This window comes from Tympanuchus pallidicinctus, unplaced genomic scaffold (genome assembly GCF_026119805.1).
Source record: "Tympanuchus pallidicinctus isolate F22 unplaced genomic scaffold, pur_lepc_1.0 scaffold5, whole genome shotgun sequence".
Classification (NCBI taxonomy): Eukaryota; Metazoa; Chordata; class Aves; order Galliformes; family Phasianidae; genus Tympanuchus; species Tympanuchus pallidicinctus.
Genome location: NW_026294769.1, coordinates 13,241,835 through 13,258,424, shown reverse-complemented (window position 1 = coordinate 13,258,424; position 16,590 = coordinate 13,241,835). Strand labels below are relative to the sequence as shown.

The window sequence follows — 16,590 nt, the reverse complement described above, 5'->3', positions numbered from 1 at the left end:
CTTACAATTTTTCTTCCAATTTAGTACAAATGTTTAAATGTGTTGTTAAAATGGAAGCTACAAGTTATTTTAATGTGTTGTCAAAGTAGTGGAGCTGGACATTTAACATCTTGGTTAGCCTTATTTGAGAACGTTTAATTCATTTGACTGAATCTGAGATCAAAACACAGATATGCATGAGATTTTTTCTGTTGTCCATGCAAGTCTATAATGGGCTATAGGTTGAAGTGAAACTGAACATGCAGTACTGCTTTTATGTATTTCTTTATAGTTATGTATTATCTAAAATTTTTTACAAATATTTCTACAAAATATTTGTTAAATAATAGGTGGAATTGTCTCTGTTTTCATAGTAAAGTCCTTTAAATGAAATTTGCATTTAACAAAATGTTCCATCCTGTGAGAAAATTCATTCCAATTAATAGTTGTGATTTTAGAATTTACAATGTCTTGTTTTGTTTTTCAAAATGATTCAGTAGAGACTGTAGAATTGGTTGAGGTTAGTGTCTCTAAGTACCAGTAGGTGATGAACAAACAAGGAAAAAAAGTTATTTTCAAACTTCTGCAAGTTTCAGCACACAGTCCTATGGAAATACCTGTACTACCTACAGGCTGTAGGTATTCATCTTAACAGAATGGACTGTATTGTACTGGCTGCTTTGGCAAACTAACTGCGCCAGTGGTGAGTGAGTGGCAATATTTATGGAAGAGCAATTTTCATTCTTAATAGGATTGTCTTTTGAAATTTTTTTAGTCCTTAGGGATATTTTTTTCAACTTTTTTGCATGATTTATTTTACTTGTTTGTTGTACTCATGTATGCTTTCCTATGGCCCCACCATCTCTCTGGGATTCAGGATCATTGGTGCACAACACTTGAGAACAGAGATTTTAAATGGCTTAGCTCTAATTCAAGGCCCTTTGAAGTGAATTAAAGATTCCCAATTGCATCAATAGATTCTTATGAGACCTGTCACCATTTTCTTCCCTTTGTGGTAGCTGTCCATCACAGTGTATGTATGCTTAGCATTTGCTGGATGAACTCATGTTGCTGTGTAGCACTCATAAGTTTACTTCCATCTCTCACTAACCAATGCCTGTGCAAATGGTACAGGCCATCCTATCATGATGACAGGCCATATTGGAAGCCCCCCACAAGTGGAGAGGACAGCAATTTACGATATATTCAAGAACAGAACCAGAAGAATTTAGGAGAAGTCCAAAGTATGGTGTACCAAGATAAACTCATGACGACTCTCTGAAAAAGTCATCTTCATTTCACCTGCCATCTTAGACGATCATTGCATTCCATGGTCCTTGTCTGTCTGCCGTATGTTCAAAGTGTATTGTGAATGAAGTGTGTGTCTTTTTACGTACATCTTTTTATGTACATCCATCCTTGTTTAGTGTTCATGGACATTCTTGGGAAAAGTATTTTCCATGTCTTTGTAAAAAGAAAAAAATCCTGAAAAAGCCTTTGTGAAAGCTGGTAAGAATTTTCAGTGTCCCAGGAACAGAAATATTTCTGGGGATTTACATTCTACATTACTTTTTGAATCTGTGATCCTCTGTCTGCTGTTGAAGGTTAGCCATTACAGCCTTGATGATTTTTATTATCTTGTTTCTTTTGACTCAAATTAATAGATGAAGTTGGAAAAATTTTGTCTTTTAGTTGATGTGCAAATAGGAGACTGGAGGGAGAAAAATAGAAATCAGATTTCATGCTGGCAGTTAAAATGACTTAAGGCACGCCACCAAAGGGAGCCTGCTGAGGTAGTCGTAGGTTTGGGTGTCTTTTGCTTTTAATTTTTGTATTCTACAGCAGAATTAGAGGTGCTTGCTGAACACTGGGAAAGAACACTGTAATAAAGTTTATAGAGTATGCTTTTCACTTTTTGACTAAGTGATTATATAAATGGCATCTCCCAAAACCGTACCTGCTGCTATACGTGCAAGAATGTTAAAAATGAATCCTTGCTATAAGGGTGCTGCTGTCTTGTTATTTTTAATGTGACTACAAAAATGAATGACACAATTGCATAAAGCTACCTACTGATAGCTCTTCAGTGCATGGATTCAAGACCACAGCTTATCATACTGAATCACAGAATTGTAGGGGTTGGAAGGGACCTCTGGAAGCCATCTAGTCAGCCCTCTGCTAAAGCCGATTCCCTACAGTAGGTTGCACAGGACAAGAGGAGGATGATCCAGTAAAATAGTTCTATTTTTTTAAGGTAGACATTTGAAGAGTTGAATATATATTTTACAAACCTAGTTCTTTAAATAGACTGGCTGGCATTTTGATCACTTGCCGATTTATTTTTTTTTAACTGGGAATCAGTGCCATCTTCACTCACATGTTTATCTTGGCTTTACATCTGTGGTCTCTCTGAAGTTGTCGATATGAATAAGTCTTTATATGGGATATTTGAAAGTGAAGTAATTTTTAAACTTGATTTTGATTAAATATACGTTTATAAACAGCTATAAACATGCATTTTTTTTCAGAGCAAATTTGATAGTGTATATCTTTTTGTAAAGTATATTTGTTTACAAATGCTGTCTTTTAATATTTGTTTTGATCTTTCCTGTATGTGCTAAGTACAAATAAAATTCTCAATCTTTTTCTTTTGGTTATGATGCATTATTTATTTTTGAAAGCTTTATGGGGAGGGTTAGATGTGATACACCACTGATCTACCTGTGTTGCCCTACTAATGCTGCACTGTAGTGTCTGTTGCTACAGATAATGTCTGTGCTACTAATGTCTATGGGGTTAGAGGGGGGAAACAATAAAGCAATTGTGCACTGGAATGCGACAGTGCCAGAGTAAGTCTCGGATCATAGAGACTGCCTTCAGTTTCCCAGTGTTGGTCTTCCTCTTTTTCATCAGTGTTTTATTTGAGAAACGAAGAAATAGAAACTTCTTTCTGGAGCTGTTGGAACAAGAGCCTAGTTTAGCTGCACTCAATGCCCTCTGGAGAAGGAAGTTTTTCTGTTTTTTGGGGGTGTTTTTGTTTTGTTTTGTTTTGAATACATGTTAGTAAGGTGGAACGTCTGTTGCTTCACAATTCACATGCCTACCTTCATAACACATTATTGGTTTTGTCACATAAGTTCTGTGCGGTTTGTTGTCAGCTTTCCTCCTCATCGTGTGTTTTTATTTGTAGCTTGGTTTATTGCTGAGGTGTGTTGATCTTCCTGATGGATCTCAAGAAAAAACAGCACAGACCCTAACCAATCTTTGAGTGTTAAAAGGCTTCATGCAGGAGATCTGAGATCTGCGCATGGATGAAGAACATCCTGTGAGACTTCTGTGCTCTGTATGTGGTGCATGTCACCTCGAGGGAAGCTCTGATCTGAATTGCTTCTCTGAAGAAGGAGCTCAGGCACTCTGCAGTCTCCTTACACTTTTCCATTCCACATCCTCCTTGCTGCCTGCAGAATTTTGTACCGAAATGTCACTGAGCATTCGGATAGGTGAGAACAGATGAATTGCTCTGTCCTTCCTTGCTGTGGTCAGAACTGGCTTCTTGTCACAAATCTGTGGGGATGTGGTTGGGAAAATGAGATATTTCTGTCTGTTTTTGCTGACCTTGATCTGACTCATGCACCACCTGAACAAGGATGGATGTGGGTGCTCCTGCAGTGAGCAGATGAAAGACTGGGGATGTTCTAATGATATAAATCAATGGTATGTCTTAGATTCATGCTACTACACGAAGCCAGTGGTGGTTTATAGATGCCCAAACCCAATACAGAAACTCAATTGCCCTAGTAGGTGAGTGTTTTCACCTTGTGCTGAATTATCATAACTAGTCTTTTCTTAGGAGGAAATGCCACACACATACATAAAAAGAGCATGTTGTGTTCATTGCAAGTACAGATAAATCAACACATTTTGTATGCATTGTAAATGTACTGGGAAGTTGCTCTTAAAGGAAAAAAAAAAATAAAAAGCCTTGTGCATGGCCTGGAGGAAGTATCACTTAGTGAATCCAAATGAAGCATGTTCTCAGGAGCACCCTCTGAACTGTTTGCACAAACTCTCCCCACTCAGTTCTGAAATCTGTTCATTTGTGTAAGTCCGAAATCTTTTTACAAGTCCAGTATGCACTTAGAAACTGTTCTGTAATCTGATTACAGGTGATAAATGCTATCCTTGAGTAATCTAAGCAGGGGAAATTCTTTGAGTACAGTGCAAGGAGCTGCAGAAATTGGACTGATCTGAAGTGCAGTGTGTAACAGGCTGCATTCTTCCACATGCTGGAGAATTGTTTGGCACATCGAAACTGAGTACCTGCTGGTCCATCTCTGTGTTTCTCCTGCATTTTCTACAGCTGTAAACCAGTCTTTTCCCAGTGAGCTTATTATTTTTTAGGGCTGGTATTCTGTTTTACACTGAGGTTGCTTTTGGCCAGTTACAGCTTCATAACCTGCATGCTCTGCCTTAGGAGCTGTGGGAGGGGATCGAAAAGCTGGCAACTTCACATCTGTCACTTGGGCTGAAATACGTCACTCTTCAGCCCCAACCAGACCCTAGTGTGCAAATTAATGATCAGTGTTGACTACTAAAATATGATACTGAAATACAATACTTGAAAGCGTTGTCACTTTCAGTAAATTGTTTTAGCGTGGGCTTTTCCTTTACACTTTCATTTTCAGCTATTTTTCTTTAGCTGTTGTGAGTCACAGGCGAACAGAACAAATGGATTGGGCTTTGTAAGGTATTTCCAAAGCTGGCAATCTGAAGTTTGCACATTTAAGGGCAAGAATCAACACGTTCTACCAGAACATTTTGCCAGTGAACCCATATGCAAATCATCCAGAAGAGGGTTTTCTTCCTCACATTGTGGACAAAACCAAATGGTGTATTCTGTGTCTTTGATGTAAAATGTCATTTTTCCTTCATTCTGGATGAGCGTGGCAGAAAAATCTCTCTTCTACCTAAGAGGAACCTAGAGCCTGCAAATAATTTTAAAAATGGAACTTCCACTGCTGACAAGGATTTGGGGAACTTCTAGGACAGGCAAAAATTGAAGATCATTTGCTTCTCACTTCTCAAAGCTGGCAAGATGCAGATCTGAAGGAATGGAGAAGACAACTCAGCTTTTCCACCAGTCGCTGGTTGGCGTATCCAGCAGGCAGGCAAGCTGGAAGGACTGAAGATATCCACCTATCCTGACACATCACATCTCTGGGAAGACTGCTGATCTTCTGCCTTACTCTGGCAAAAGAGAACTGAGAAAAACAGTCTTGTGAGGAGTGCTGTCCTTGCAGGTCTATCTGGGCATTGCTAAGACTTCAAAACAGAGCTGCTGCAGACCAATTAGCATTAATGGATGTAAAGAGGGATTGTATTTCTTGAAATTCTTCTCAGACTCTGTGCTGCATTTTGAGAAGGGACAGATCCACCAGGACTCTGGCTTCTGTGTTAAGACCCAAGGATCTTCTCTGAGAGCCATCTTGAAACAGCATTCTACCAGTGAAGTCTGTGTCTCAGCTTCACTTATGCTACAATACTGAGGATGGAGATTTTGAACCTTTAAGAAATGAATATTTTTTCCTACTTTATATTCAATTTGCAAAAGCCTGTAAAAGCACCGTGCTGTATTCGATACTCATGAGAGCTGAAGGGACCTGCAGCACAATCAATCCTTTGTTCAACAGGCACTAAACAGGCAGGAATAGTTAGCCAAAACAATGCCAAAGTAGATAAGTGAAAGTATAACGTAAAAGGTAGTTGTAGACCACACCTATCTACCTGTCTGTCTCCTGTTGTCATAAAGCAGTGTGTGATAATAAGAAAGACCTTATTCAGCTTCTATTGTTCTCCTTGTTTTTCATATATTCTTGTACTTGGAAGGGGCTGGCCAATGAGGCCTCCTTTCTGACCGTGTTCCATTTCTCTTATTGCCACCGCATTGCAAAAACGGATAAAAGCTGGGTTCAGCTCAAGTTCCTCTCCTAAATGAGTCACTTGCAGTAATGAAGCTTCTGCAGGTAACGTTCTGCTCTCAACTACTTACCAATGGCTGCTTCATGGCTGTCCTTTAGAGTGAGACAACTTATTTTTAAACAATTGATTTCATGAGTGTTAATCTGAATTTAGTTGTAAAGTTCTCAAACCAGGCCTCCCTGTGCACTGACTACTGCGCGTATCAGTAGGCTAACACAGAAAACATAAGCATGTGTTCTGTGATCACTTTCATAGGGCTTTTAATTTCAGCAGATTATAACCTTCAATTTTGAACTGGAGAAAAAGGTTTTTATTATTTTTAATGCAGCTTTTAAAATCCAACTTTACTAAAGATTATGATGTGTGTGTGTGAGAGACTTTTTTTAATGTAGAGTCCTGGTAGATTTGGCACAGAAAGAAGGTAGGAGATACAAAGTTCCACCAGCCTAATATCTTACCGCCCAATGTTACTTCTTGGCTTTGAGTTTCTGGGATAATGACTTTCTCTTGTCTGCGGGACTGCTTTTGGTTTGGCATCTTATCTTCTTTGACGTGTTGCATGTCCATCTAAATTGAAGAAATACAAAGAAAATGAAATCTGGTTTGTTTTGTCTCTGTAAGAAGCATTCATCATGGCTGCCATAGTCATCAAACCTTCTGAAAACTGAGTAACCTTTCAATTTAAAAACAAGATTAAAGCTGAGGTATTGGAGAACCAGTGGAAGTGCCCCAAGAGTTCTGTTTTCTCTTGCCATCACAATTACATTTCTAATTTTGATTTCCCATTGTACTTCCAGTCTTATAAGTTTGTAATGTGCTTGTGTTTCTCCTCCTTCTTCCTCTTTTTTTTTTTTTTTTTTTTGTATTAGTAGTCTTACCTTCAGCTAAACAGCAAAACCCGTACCTCACAGTGTCAGAAACTAAATTAAAGCACAAACAAGCATTTCAAGTAGGAAAAAAAAAAAGGAAAACCTGTAATTCCTGGATTAATTAACAGTGTCACATGTTAAAGATTGTATATATTAAAAAATATATATATTTTTAAATAAGACAAAACATCCTTCCTGCCTCCTGAAGAAAATGGAAGATACAGCCACAGCCAATTACTGTAGGAAGTACTGATCTACTGCAATTTAAACTCCAGGTAACAAGATACTTACTTATAAGTATTTTATTTTCCCCACTAAATCTGTTGCGCCGGGGGTGGTGCAGGTTGGGTATTAGGGGAAATTTCTTCTCAGAAGGAGCAGTGAGGCAGTGGCACAGGCTGCCCAGGGAGGTGGTGGAGTCACCATCACTGGAAGTGTGCATGTGGCACTGAGGAACACAGTTAGTGGGCATCGTGGAGATGGGTTGGTGTGGTTGGACTGGATGATCCTCTTGGTCTTTTCCAGCTTGATTGATTCTATGATTTTTAGAATTTAGTAAAAATAGAAAAAGTTGCTGCTTCTGAGCCTAGAAGGGCTCTGTTATCAGTCATTTTCAAATTCTACTGTTGTATTTAATATATCTCTGTCTTATTTTCAGTTTCTGATTTTAAAAAATAGTCTGGAAATTGCTTTCAAGATGAAATGAAAAGTTTCTTGCTGGAATTTTGATGAGTTGCTCCAGTGTTGCATGAAAGCATAGATAGGACGAGCTCACAAGGCTGAGAGTAACCTTGCTGTATGTGTTGAGTGATTTTGTGTTACTTTTACCTCTTGATGGAAGTTTTCACTTGCTTTACACTGTACCTGTTCAGTGATTATATTGATACTACATTTAAAAGAACAGCAAAAATCTGTAATGTAAGTCCTTTTGTGTGGCAGTGGTGTCAGGTACATTCACGCTAGACTTCGAAGTTACGGCACATCCATGTTACCCTATGTTTCTTTGTAGGGCATTGGAAACGTTTAGAATTAGATTACTTAGGAAGCATGACACTTCTACAGTTTGGTTAATTTATTTTAAAGGAGTTTTTTGTGAAAGCATTTCAGCTTTGCAGGAACAGAGACAGCAGATTTTTAAGGCTTGCTGCAGTGATTGGGGCCAAGCGCAGTGAGCAGCAGGTGGCTTTCGAGTTGTTGTCCCTTTCTTTCCCTTCCTTTCCATCTTCTCCTGCTACTGCTTCTCTGATACACAAATTGCCCCATTTTCTTCCCTTTTCTACTCTCTGTTACTTTTATTTTCACTGTGTTGTATTTTTTGTTTGTTTTGTTTGTTTCAGTGTAGAGGTATCTGTATTCAAATTTTCCAAGGATTTTCAGGTATTTTGGATCTTATGTGGTGTTGCCAGTAGCATTTTGTAGACATTGCAAGATGCTTCTCACCGAAAGGTCCCTAATTCCTTCGAAGCTCTGTGAGCTTTGGCCATTTCTCATGTAACTCTCCTTGCAGAAGGCAAAATAAGAAAGGCAGGAGCTTGGAAGGGCTGAGATACTTATGGGTTAAATGGCAGGAAAGGCTGTCACCTGGGTTAGCAACCTGAGATCAGCTGCAGGCTGTCTTGGCAGACAGAGCTGTTCCTTTCCTTTGCTCCCAGAGCACCCTGGGTTACCAGCTGGTTTCCTAAGTGCAGGCTGAGAGGGGAGGGCAACACTGGCTTGGGGTGGGTTTTCATCTGTCTTAGAAAATTTTGTGTCTTCTTTTTAGAGTTCTTCTCATCTGCAAGGACATCTGTGACAGTGATTTTTTATTTATTTTTTTTTTTTGACAGGTGATTAAATATCATTAGCTATCATTATCATTAATTAAAACCATTTGTAAATGAAGAAAAGCAAGTTCAGTTTCCCAGTGGGGATATTTTGCATGACAGTTTTGCAAGGCAGTATTTTTTTAATGATCTTTATACAGATAAGGTGAAGTCTGGGAGGACAATGGCTGTGTTGAGCTGAGATTTGTTCCTCGGTGTCTTATTAGAACATGCTTTGCTGCAGGCTCTGCAGATTAATTGGAAGCTGGATCTACTGCTTCAAAGCTTAGTTCAGCTTCTAACACAAGAAGCTGGCATATCTCCTATAGAAGATACTCTCTCTGCTCTCAGTGTTGTTTCTGAACATCTGCTTCCCCATGGCCATTTCCTCCTCCCTTCCTTCCTGGCTGGCTGGTTTGGCTGGGAGAAAGCTGCTGGCTGCCCACTCTGCTTCCAGGGTGGAAGAAATATAAGGCTTCCTGAGGTGTCCCTACAAGTGGATGAGGACTGCTGCAATGCATCTCTCCAGTCCTCCCATCCTCTGCTGGTGTCAGGGCACAGCATAGAAGTACAACAGTGCTGTCAGCTTAAAGTATGCATTCTGCATTTTTGGAAACCAAGAGGCCGTGGTTACGTGGTGCAGGGGAAAAAATCATATAGATGTGCTTGTAGAGATTATAGAACCATGGTGTGGCTTGGGCTGGAAGGATCTTAAAGACCATCCATTTCCAAGCCCCTGCCATGAACAGGGCTGCCACCTACTAGACCAGGCTGCCCAGGTTCCCATTCAACCTGGCCTTCCTTCTTTACTTGGGAACACCTGTTGCTGTTATATGTCTCAGTCTTCGGCTGCAAAAATGAAACTGCACCCTTTTTCTTTTATAAGCAGTCCTCCCTCCATGGTCTGGCTTCCTTTCATGTGTAATACTGAGTCCTCTCTAAGCCTTTTGCTTCAGCACACTGGTTCTGGCCGTTAAATGATACTTGCCCAGGGCACTACATTCTGTTTCCCACATTTCATTTCTGCCCACAAAGAAATTTCTAGTGTGCTATGTTCTTTCTATACTGTCTGTGGCACTTTACATGGCTACAGTGACACAAAGGGTGTATGAGATTCTGAATAAGTTGAAGGCAAGGTTTACTAAAAAGTAACTTGTTTTGTTTTGAACTTTTTTTGAAGCATGGGCAGGGAATAAACCCAAAGTTTCTTCCTTTTTTTCCCTCCAAATGCAGAGACTAACCTTAAACATGAGTGCTTGGCTTGACACAGCTGTGAAATCTCATTTCCGAGCTGCCATGCTGAAGCTTAATGTGCAATCAATACTTTTGCTAGACTTCTGAAAGTCTCTGCTTCACACGTGGGTCCAGCATGGGTTGGGTGTGACGTTAGCACATGTAAAAGTTTAAGATGCAGCTCAGGAGGAAAGAATGCTCTTAGTTCCAAGTAACCTGCTTCACATATCAGGAGGGAGGGATGCCTGGCTGCTTTAGGAAAGGGTGGTGTTCGTGAGGATAAGAATTTGAATGTGAGTCAAGAGCTGTATGCTATTTAGGAGAAAGCAAATGTCGTGTTCTAGTATATACACAGAAACTGGTCCCATAGGATATGGGAAGCATATAATGCCTTTTTAAGGCCTCAGCAGGAATGCACGACATCTCAGAGGCAGAGCAGGGGGTGGGTGTGCAGAATGGGGTGCAAGAACGATCAGAGCAGTAGAAAACGTGATGAGTGAGGGGCCACTGAAAGTTCAGAGTGCTTCAAAATCTGGAGGAAGATGTGAAAATTGTTGACATGGCTTGACACTGAAATAGATTGTACAGGCAGGTCATGAAGTCTGCTAGGGAGAATTTTTTAAGGTTCAGCTCAGGCAGTCAGCTGGGGTAATGTAGGCCTGCAGGGTCCTTTTGTGAAGGGAGAGGTGAAGAAATTCAGTCTTTTGAATTCTTTTCAATACCTTTCTATTCCCCATTTTTTTCCTGATCCCCTAACATGTCTGTGTGAGTCATACAATAGAAGCATGGTTCAGTAATGCAGCAGATAGCTGGAGCACATGAAATTTAAAAATGCCATCTGAAACTATCTTCTAAAGCAAAGAGTGAGGACTATAAAATTGGGATAGGGGGCTAGTAATGAAAACAAAATTCAAACAATGGAGAAACTAATGAGAAGATATATACCAATTGCTCTGTTTCTCTATAGGCTGTCTTTTTGATCAGAGGAAAGTAAGTGTGGAAGTTTGAGGCTAACAGCATTACCAAGTGTCTGTGAATTTTGATTCTTTTTAAAGGTTTAGCCTGGGACTGTTAGAAGTGCTTTGCCTGCATGCAGGATGGAGAGGGAAGAAATGTTCAATTTCTTTAGAGAACTGTCTGCAGAGCACTGCCTTTTTCCTTGAAGGGCAAGAGTTGGTTATGTAGGGAGCGGCTGGTGCTTGATCAGAAAACTCAACAGGTAAATAAAGCAGGAAAGCTGCACAACAGCCTATTGCCTAACAAAAGGCAAAGCAGATGTGAAACATTGGTATGTACCAGGAGGACCAAAAGACAATTACAGGAGAAAAGGTGAAAACCTGTATCTGCCCACGTTTGCACTTAGTTTGAGAGTGTTACTTGAAGTCTGGGGAGCAAGAATGAAAACCTGGAGAGAGCAGGATATAGTCTGAAAGCTGACTCAGAGAAAATACTAATTTTCTTGTATCATTGGATGGAGAAAGATCTGTGAGCACATCACATATTCAGGTAAGTCAGATAGAAACAAGCAATAAAAAGGAATGTTAATGGCAGAAAGATGCACTGGGGGAAAGTGTCAAGACTTTAGATATAAGATAGTGGGAGAACACTAAAATTAGTGAAAATAGATGTGACATCTCTGCTAAATGATGCCACGATGATACCAGCTAGATAACATCTCTTAGCAACTACGCTATAATGCCTAATGTGCTTCTAAATTAAACAGGATAGAGTAAACAGGATAGGGATTAGGACTAGTCTTTTTTGGGGTACTGCCAAGGTTCTCTAGCAGACTGGATCTGAGGCTGCTGCCTCAGAGCACTGTTGTGGATGGCTCACCAACCTATAGTGTGTTTGTGCAGAACTGTTAGGTGGCAAGGAGGGCATGGATGTGAAGTTTTCCTCGCCCAACCCCACATCCATCTGAAGTGCAAGAGGTAACTGAGTGCCAAGATGAACCTGTGCCCATATCTGCCAGATGCTGCTAGCCCCAGAAAAGAGTAGATGACTGCATCCTCTTAGCTGGGCCAGCATTTTCAATAGCGATTTGCCCATCAGAGTGCACTGTGTGGGCTTGGATTTCAGTGCACACCTGAACATCAGCTTTGTTGGGTTCTTTGCTTCTTTGAAATAAAAGTCACCCTGCGTTTTACGTGGTGAGAGCTCTCCTGTCTGGACAGTCAAAAGATACATCTAGAGACCTTGGTGCAAATTCATAATCATGCCAGAGCTGTTTGGTTCACTCAGTTGCCCAGATCATTTCCCATTTCAGCATGGGAGCTACCTTGTGCCCATAGCAATACGAGGAGTCAGTGTAAAGATTCAGTGTGATCTTATTTGTTTTTAAAAGACTGGTGAATAACCTGCTAAACAAACCTGTCAGCCAGTGAAATGAAAGCAATTCCCAAATGCATGGGGCTTTGTGTACTGAAAAATGTTGAATCATAGACCAGAAAAAGCAAGAGATGCGCTGAGACTCCAGCCCCAGACTGTTAGTATTTTCATTCTGTGAACAAAACCAGCTCTTTTCTGTCCAAAAATGTCACTTTGATCCAAAGAGCTTGAAGGGGAGAGTGCAGGCGAGCTGCTGCAATTAGTATGCAATCTCATTAGCCTGTACCATTTTTCCCCAGTAGGCACTTACTTAATTTGATTATAAGAGTGAAGATACAGTACAGTTTCAAAAGACCTTCCTGGATTATCTGAGCTCACCAAAGCTCTTGCCTGCGTATGTGACCTCTATTTGTGTTGTTTCCTTAAGGCAAATAGAGCATCAGAAGTGCCTTTATTGGCAGTCCTTGCAACATGCTGGGAACTTGCCAAGGTGAATACACAAAGCCTTCCCCTCCTGACTCCTGCTTTCAAAAAAGTAACCCGCATGAAAGCGTTATTCAATTGCTACCCAGTCAGAAACCTCATGCTGTCAGTTGTTGCTAAGAAGGCAGTCATTACTAATGATGCACTGAGTTGCAAGCTTCGGCATAGCCTTGGAAATGATGCAGATGTGTGTGTGTCCAGATGACTTGTTAATTTTGCTTTGAATCAGTAAGTAGTCTGCAGAAAACATATGTAGCGAGTAGCTAGGTGTAATTCATTCTTTGCTCCTTTAATTATTCTGTTTGTCTTTATTCCATGGTGTCAGGTTTTTAGCTACTGTTGGCAACAGAAGCAAACTGAATGCTTATGTGGGTTGAGAGATAATTTTGTTAGCATTTTTCAAATGGACAGGGGCTTCTGGGCTTTTTTAGGGGAGGTGGAGGGGGGCGGGGGGAATGAATTGATTTACTGCAACTGTTGCCTAATGCAGAATTAGTTAAAACATTATAAATGTTTTAAACACTTTATGTGGGGACTATTTCCAAGTCATTTGCAGTGTCTGTGTAAAATTATGTCAACTTTTTTTTTTTTTTTTTTTTTTTTGATTGCTGGCATATTTCTAGGCATTCCTCATCATTTCAGACAATAAACTGAAACAGCATCCATTGAAACTACTGCAGAAAAGTAGTTGTGTCACGTGACACATCTGAGGTAGAGATGATCAGTTAAAATGTCAGTGCCTCCATTTCTCCATACATTGCAGGTTGACAACTTAGTCTCCTGAGTAAACTTTCACAACAACAACAACAAAAGGTATTTACCAGAGATGCAATCCCTTTTGGACCAAGCGCTATCCTGTGTGCTGTTACCTGTGAAACCTTTTCTTTCCAATGGGATCTTTCTCCATTTTTTCCCAAGTCCTGTATTTTTCATGGAGCCTTTTCACCATTATTCTGTAGCCCTAAACAGTCACAGACTTTATAAAGTCATTTGAGGACTGTTCTTTGCTTTTCTCTTCTGACAGTTTCACATTAAAAGAATTATTGTTTGTTACCTGACTTTTTTCCTATTGGAGGTGAAACTACAAATTCCTGCAGAACAAATTTTGATGTTTTTGAGAGTCGTACTCCATAGTTCGGTTAGAATTTGACTCGATGTAAGACTCTAGCAGAGCTTGTGCAGCGTGCAAAATCAAAAAGAATTCTGACATTAAAGTCATGTCAAATAAGCAGAGGAGTCCTTTTTCCTCACCCTGTGACACTTCTGTTAACAGAAAAGTGTAAAAGTCATTAAAAATTTTATTTGCAAATAAAAACAACGTATTTTTTCCTCGAGGAAATTTGCACTCTCTTCTCTCCAAAAGTACCGTTGATCCTTCTATTTCCCACTCTAACTAGAACCGAATTTATTTTGTAGCTATCCCTTGAACAACAGTGATCTGCACCAGTTCAACATTGAGGAGAATGGCGGAGCACCATATGCTGCAAAAATGCCTGCGAGGCACCACCACCACCACCGCCATCACCACCACCACGCCAGCTACGGCGCCCTTGCTCCCGACAGCAAAGACATTGTTTCTGGAGTTCCAAACCCAAATAGTAAGTCTACAGTGTTGTGTCAGTAGCTCTGCTGGTTTCAACTTTGTCTCTGGCAAGGAGGCAAAGGAAAGGAGAACATCACACGTTTCATTTTTCCTCTGTGAAGAATATATTTCCTGTTATTATTTTCTAGCTCAGTACTATGTGCAAATGAGACAAGATGTACAGTTTCTTGGCTTTGCTATGAGACTGTGGGATTTGGTGCTAGATTGGTGTTCTGCAGCTGAACAAATATCCAATTAGTCAGAGATACTGAATCTCTAGCTACTTGGCACAGGCTATTTTTTCATTGTTACTATTTATTTCTATAATATGACAAACCTATCCTCATCTGCCTTTCGTTTGCTGATATGCCCAGCTGGCCTTCAGCCCTCATTGTTTGGATCTGGCTCTTGCTTTCATATCTGGGCACAAGCTGCAGAAATGTTGGAGCACTGGGCAAACACCATTGTGCTGTTTTTGTACTGGGGTCCACAGCTGTGAAGGAGGAGTAGCTGAAAAAATATTGCACTGAGGTTGTGTCCAGTCCAGTGCAACAGGCTCTCTTGGCTCTTTAAGAAAATTTCTACAAATGCCATAGTTTTTAGTAAGAGCGGCAAAGATGCATTCCCATTCACAGGCTTCCCAAATTCCAGGGAGAAAAAACAAAAGCTCAGAAATACCTGAGAAGCAATGTAAAAAAGAACTGTTCCACATTGGAAAAAGGACATTGAGAGATGACTATCAGAAGCACTCTTTTCATGCCTAGGGGTTTACCGTCTTCTGCAGCACTGGTGCTCTTCCTTCTTGAGACAAGTGATGCCTTTCTCTGTGGTGTGTAGGAAGGGCTCGCTTTGCTGTACTGGCTTTCGTCCCAGTGGTTGGCATCACCTTGGCTGGCAGTAGTGTGGATGATTCCCACTTGGCCCCAGCTGCCACCTGGAGTACGCTCACTTGCTCTGTGGAGAAATTCTGGGCATGTAGAAAGCAAAGAGGAGAGAAACTCACTTGTTTCTGATATAGCCTTGGGGAGTTCAGACATACGTCTCGGCTGCTGTACATGTACAGGCTTGTAAAAGGTGCATAGCTTGGCCAGGTGTCTGTAGGTTTACACAAAAACTTGAAGAAAAACATCCCTGCCATTGAGCAATCCTGTTTCTTGCACTCCAAATTTATAGTCTTGGCACTCTGCAATGCGTGAGATGCTGGAACTGTATAAGAATTTCAGAAGATGGACAAAACAAGGTGTGACCTACTATTTTCCTTACTTCAGGAGCATGCTAAGTTTTTCCTTTGTCCATATTTTGGCTTTGTGCATCACTCTGAGAGGCATCTCTTAGGGAATCTTTCAGCCTGTAGCCAAGATCTCACCGTGGACAGTGCTGGGTGCTCTTGGCTCCTGGCTTTCCTCTCTCGGCAGATATGCATAGGCACCTGTCAGTGCAGAAGTTTTATTCAAACGTTGTGTCAGAAACCTGGAAACCTTTTCTTTAGTTTTCTTTCCCAAAGAGAGGGAGATGAAAATTTTAAGCATGAGAAACAAAAGCAAGGCATTGCAAGTGTTTGAAGAACGAGTTCCAAGCAGCAATATGAATTGCATGCTGGAACTTTAAAAGAATCTACTCCCTTAGCAGCAATCTGCAGAAGCTCTGTTATACTCCTCTGTGTTTATGCATTGAATGCTCTACATTAGAGGATTTGCAGAAGGGGAAATGCTGCTGTGGCACTGCTGCGGTGGGGCTGCCAATGGGAAAGGGGTGCTGCCAGCTTTATGAAGTGGGGCCAAAGACTGCATGCAGCATGTCAGCTTGGTGCTGCAAGAGCCAGAAGCCTTCCCATGGCTCTGTGCCAGCCTCTGTTTTTTATTTCCCAAATTAGAGGTGAACCATGCCAGTGGAAATGTAGCCAGTGCCAGCAGCAGTGCTGCTGAGGGCCTGGGCCCTGAGGACACTGTAATCCTGAATGTCCCATCCACAGGGCTCACCCACAGCTCAGGCCCCTACACTTCTCAAAGGCCATCACCCTCCACCCCAGCAGTGCTGCAGCAGCACCACGCCCCAATTCCTACAGCCCTGCTTTACTGGAAAGGTAATAATTTTACTAATGCTTCCTGCACCCAGGATGCTACTCTGGCACAGAGGCCAGGCTCTGCATGCTCTGCCCAGCAGCTGCTGTACTCCCAGAGCAGCCCGAATTTCGATCTCCCTGAGGAAACACAAAGGAACATGAGTGCCTCCTGCAGAGGGACTGTGGTGCCAGTTTGTAAGCTGGCTGTCCTGACTGCCAGCCAGCCACCTCAAAGCGGACCACATCACGGTTCCCCACAGCCCTGTACCC

At 41.1% G+C, this 16,590-nt stretch overlaps 1 protein-coding gene across 4 annotated transcripts in view; it reads left to right on the top strand.

The window, feature by feature from the left end:
- The window catches only part of EPB41L4B (erythrocyte membrane protein band 4.1 like 4B), a 164,814-nt gene that overhangs the window by 85,072 nt on the left and 63,152 nt on the right, over window positions 1–16,590 (top strand). For 3 of the 4 annotated variants that reach the window (XM_052704243.1, XM_052704242.1, XM_052704241.1), the window contains exon 16: window positions 14,093–14,274. In XM_052704243.1, the coding sequence (XP_052560203.1) occupies window positions 14,093–14,274 (182 nt within the window). Of the gene's footprint in view, window positions 1–1,113; window positions 2,625–14,092; window positions 14,275–16,590 lie in introns of those variants that run through there. The other variant, XM_052704244.1, reaches the window with a different exon arrangement.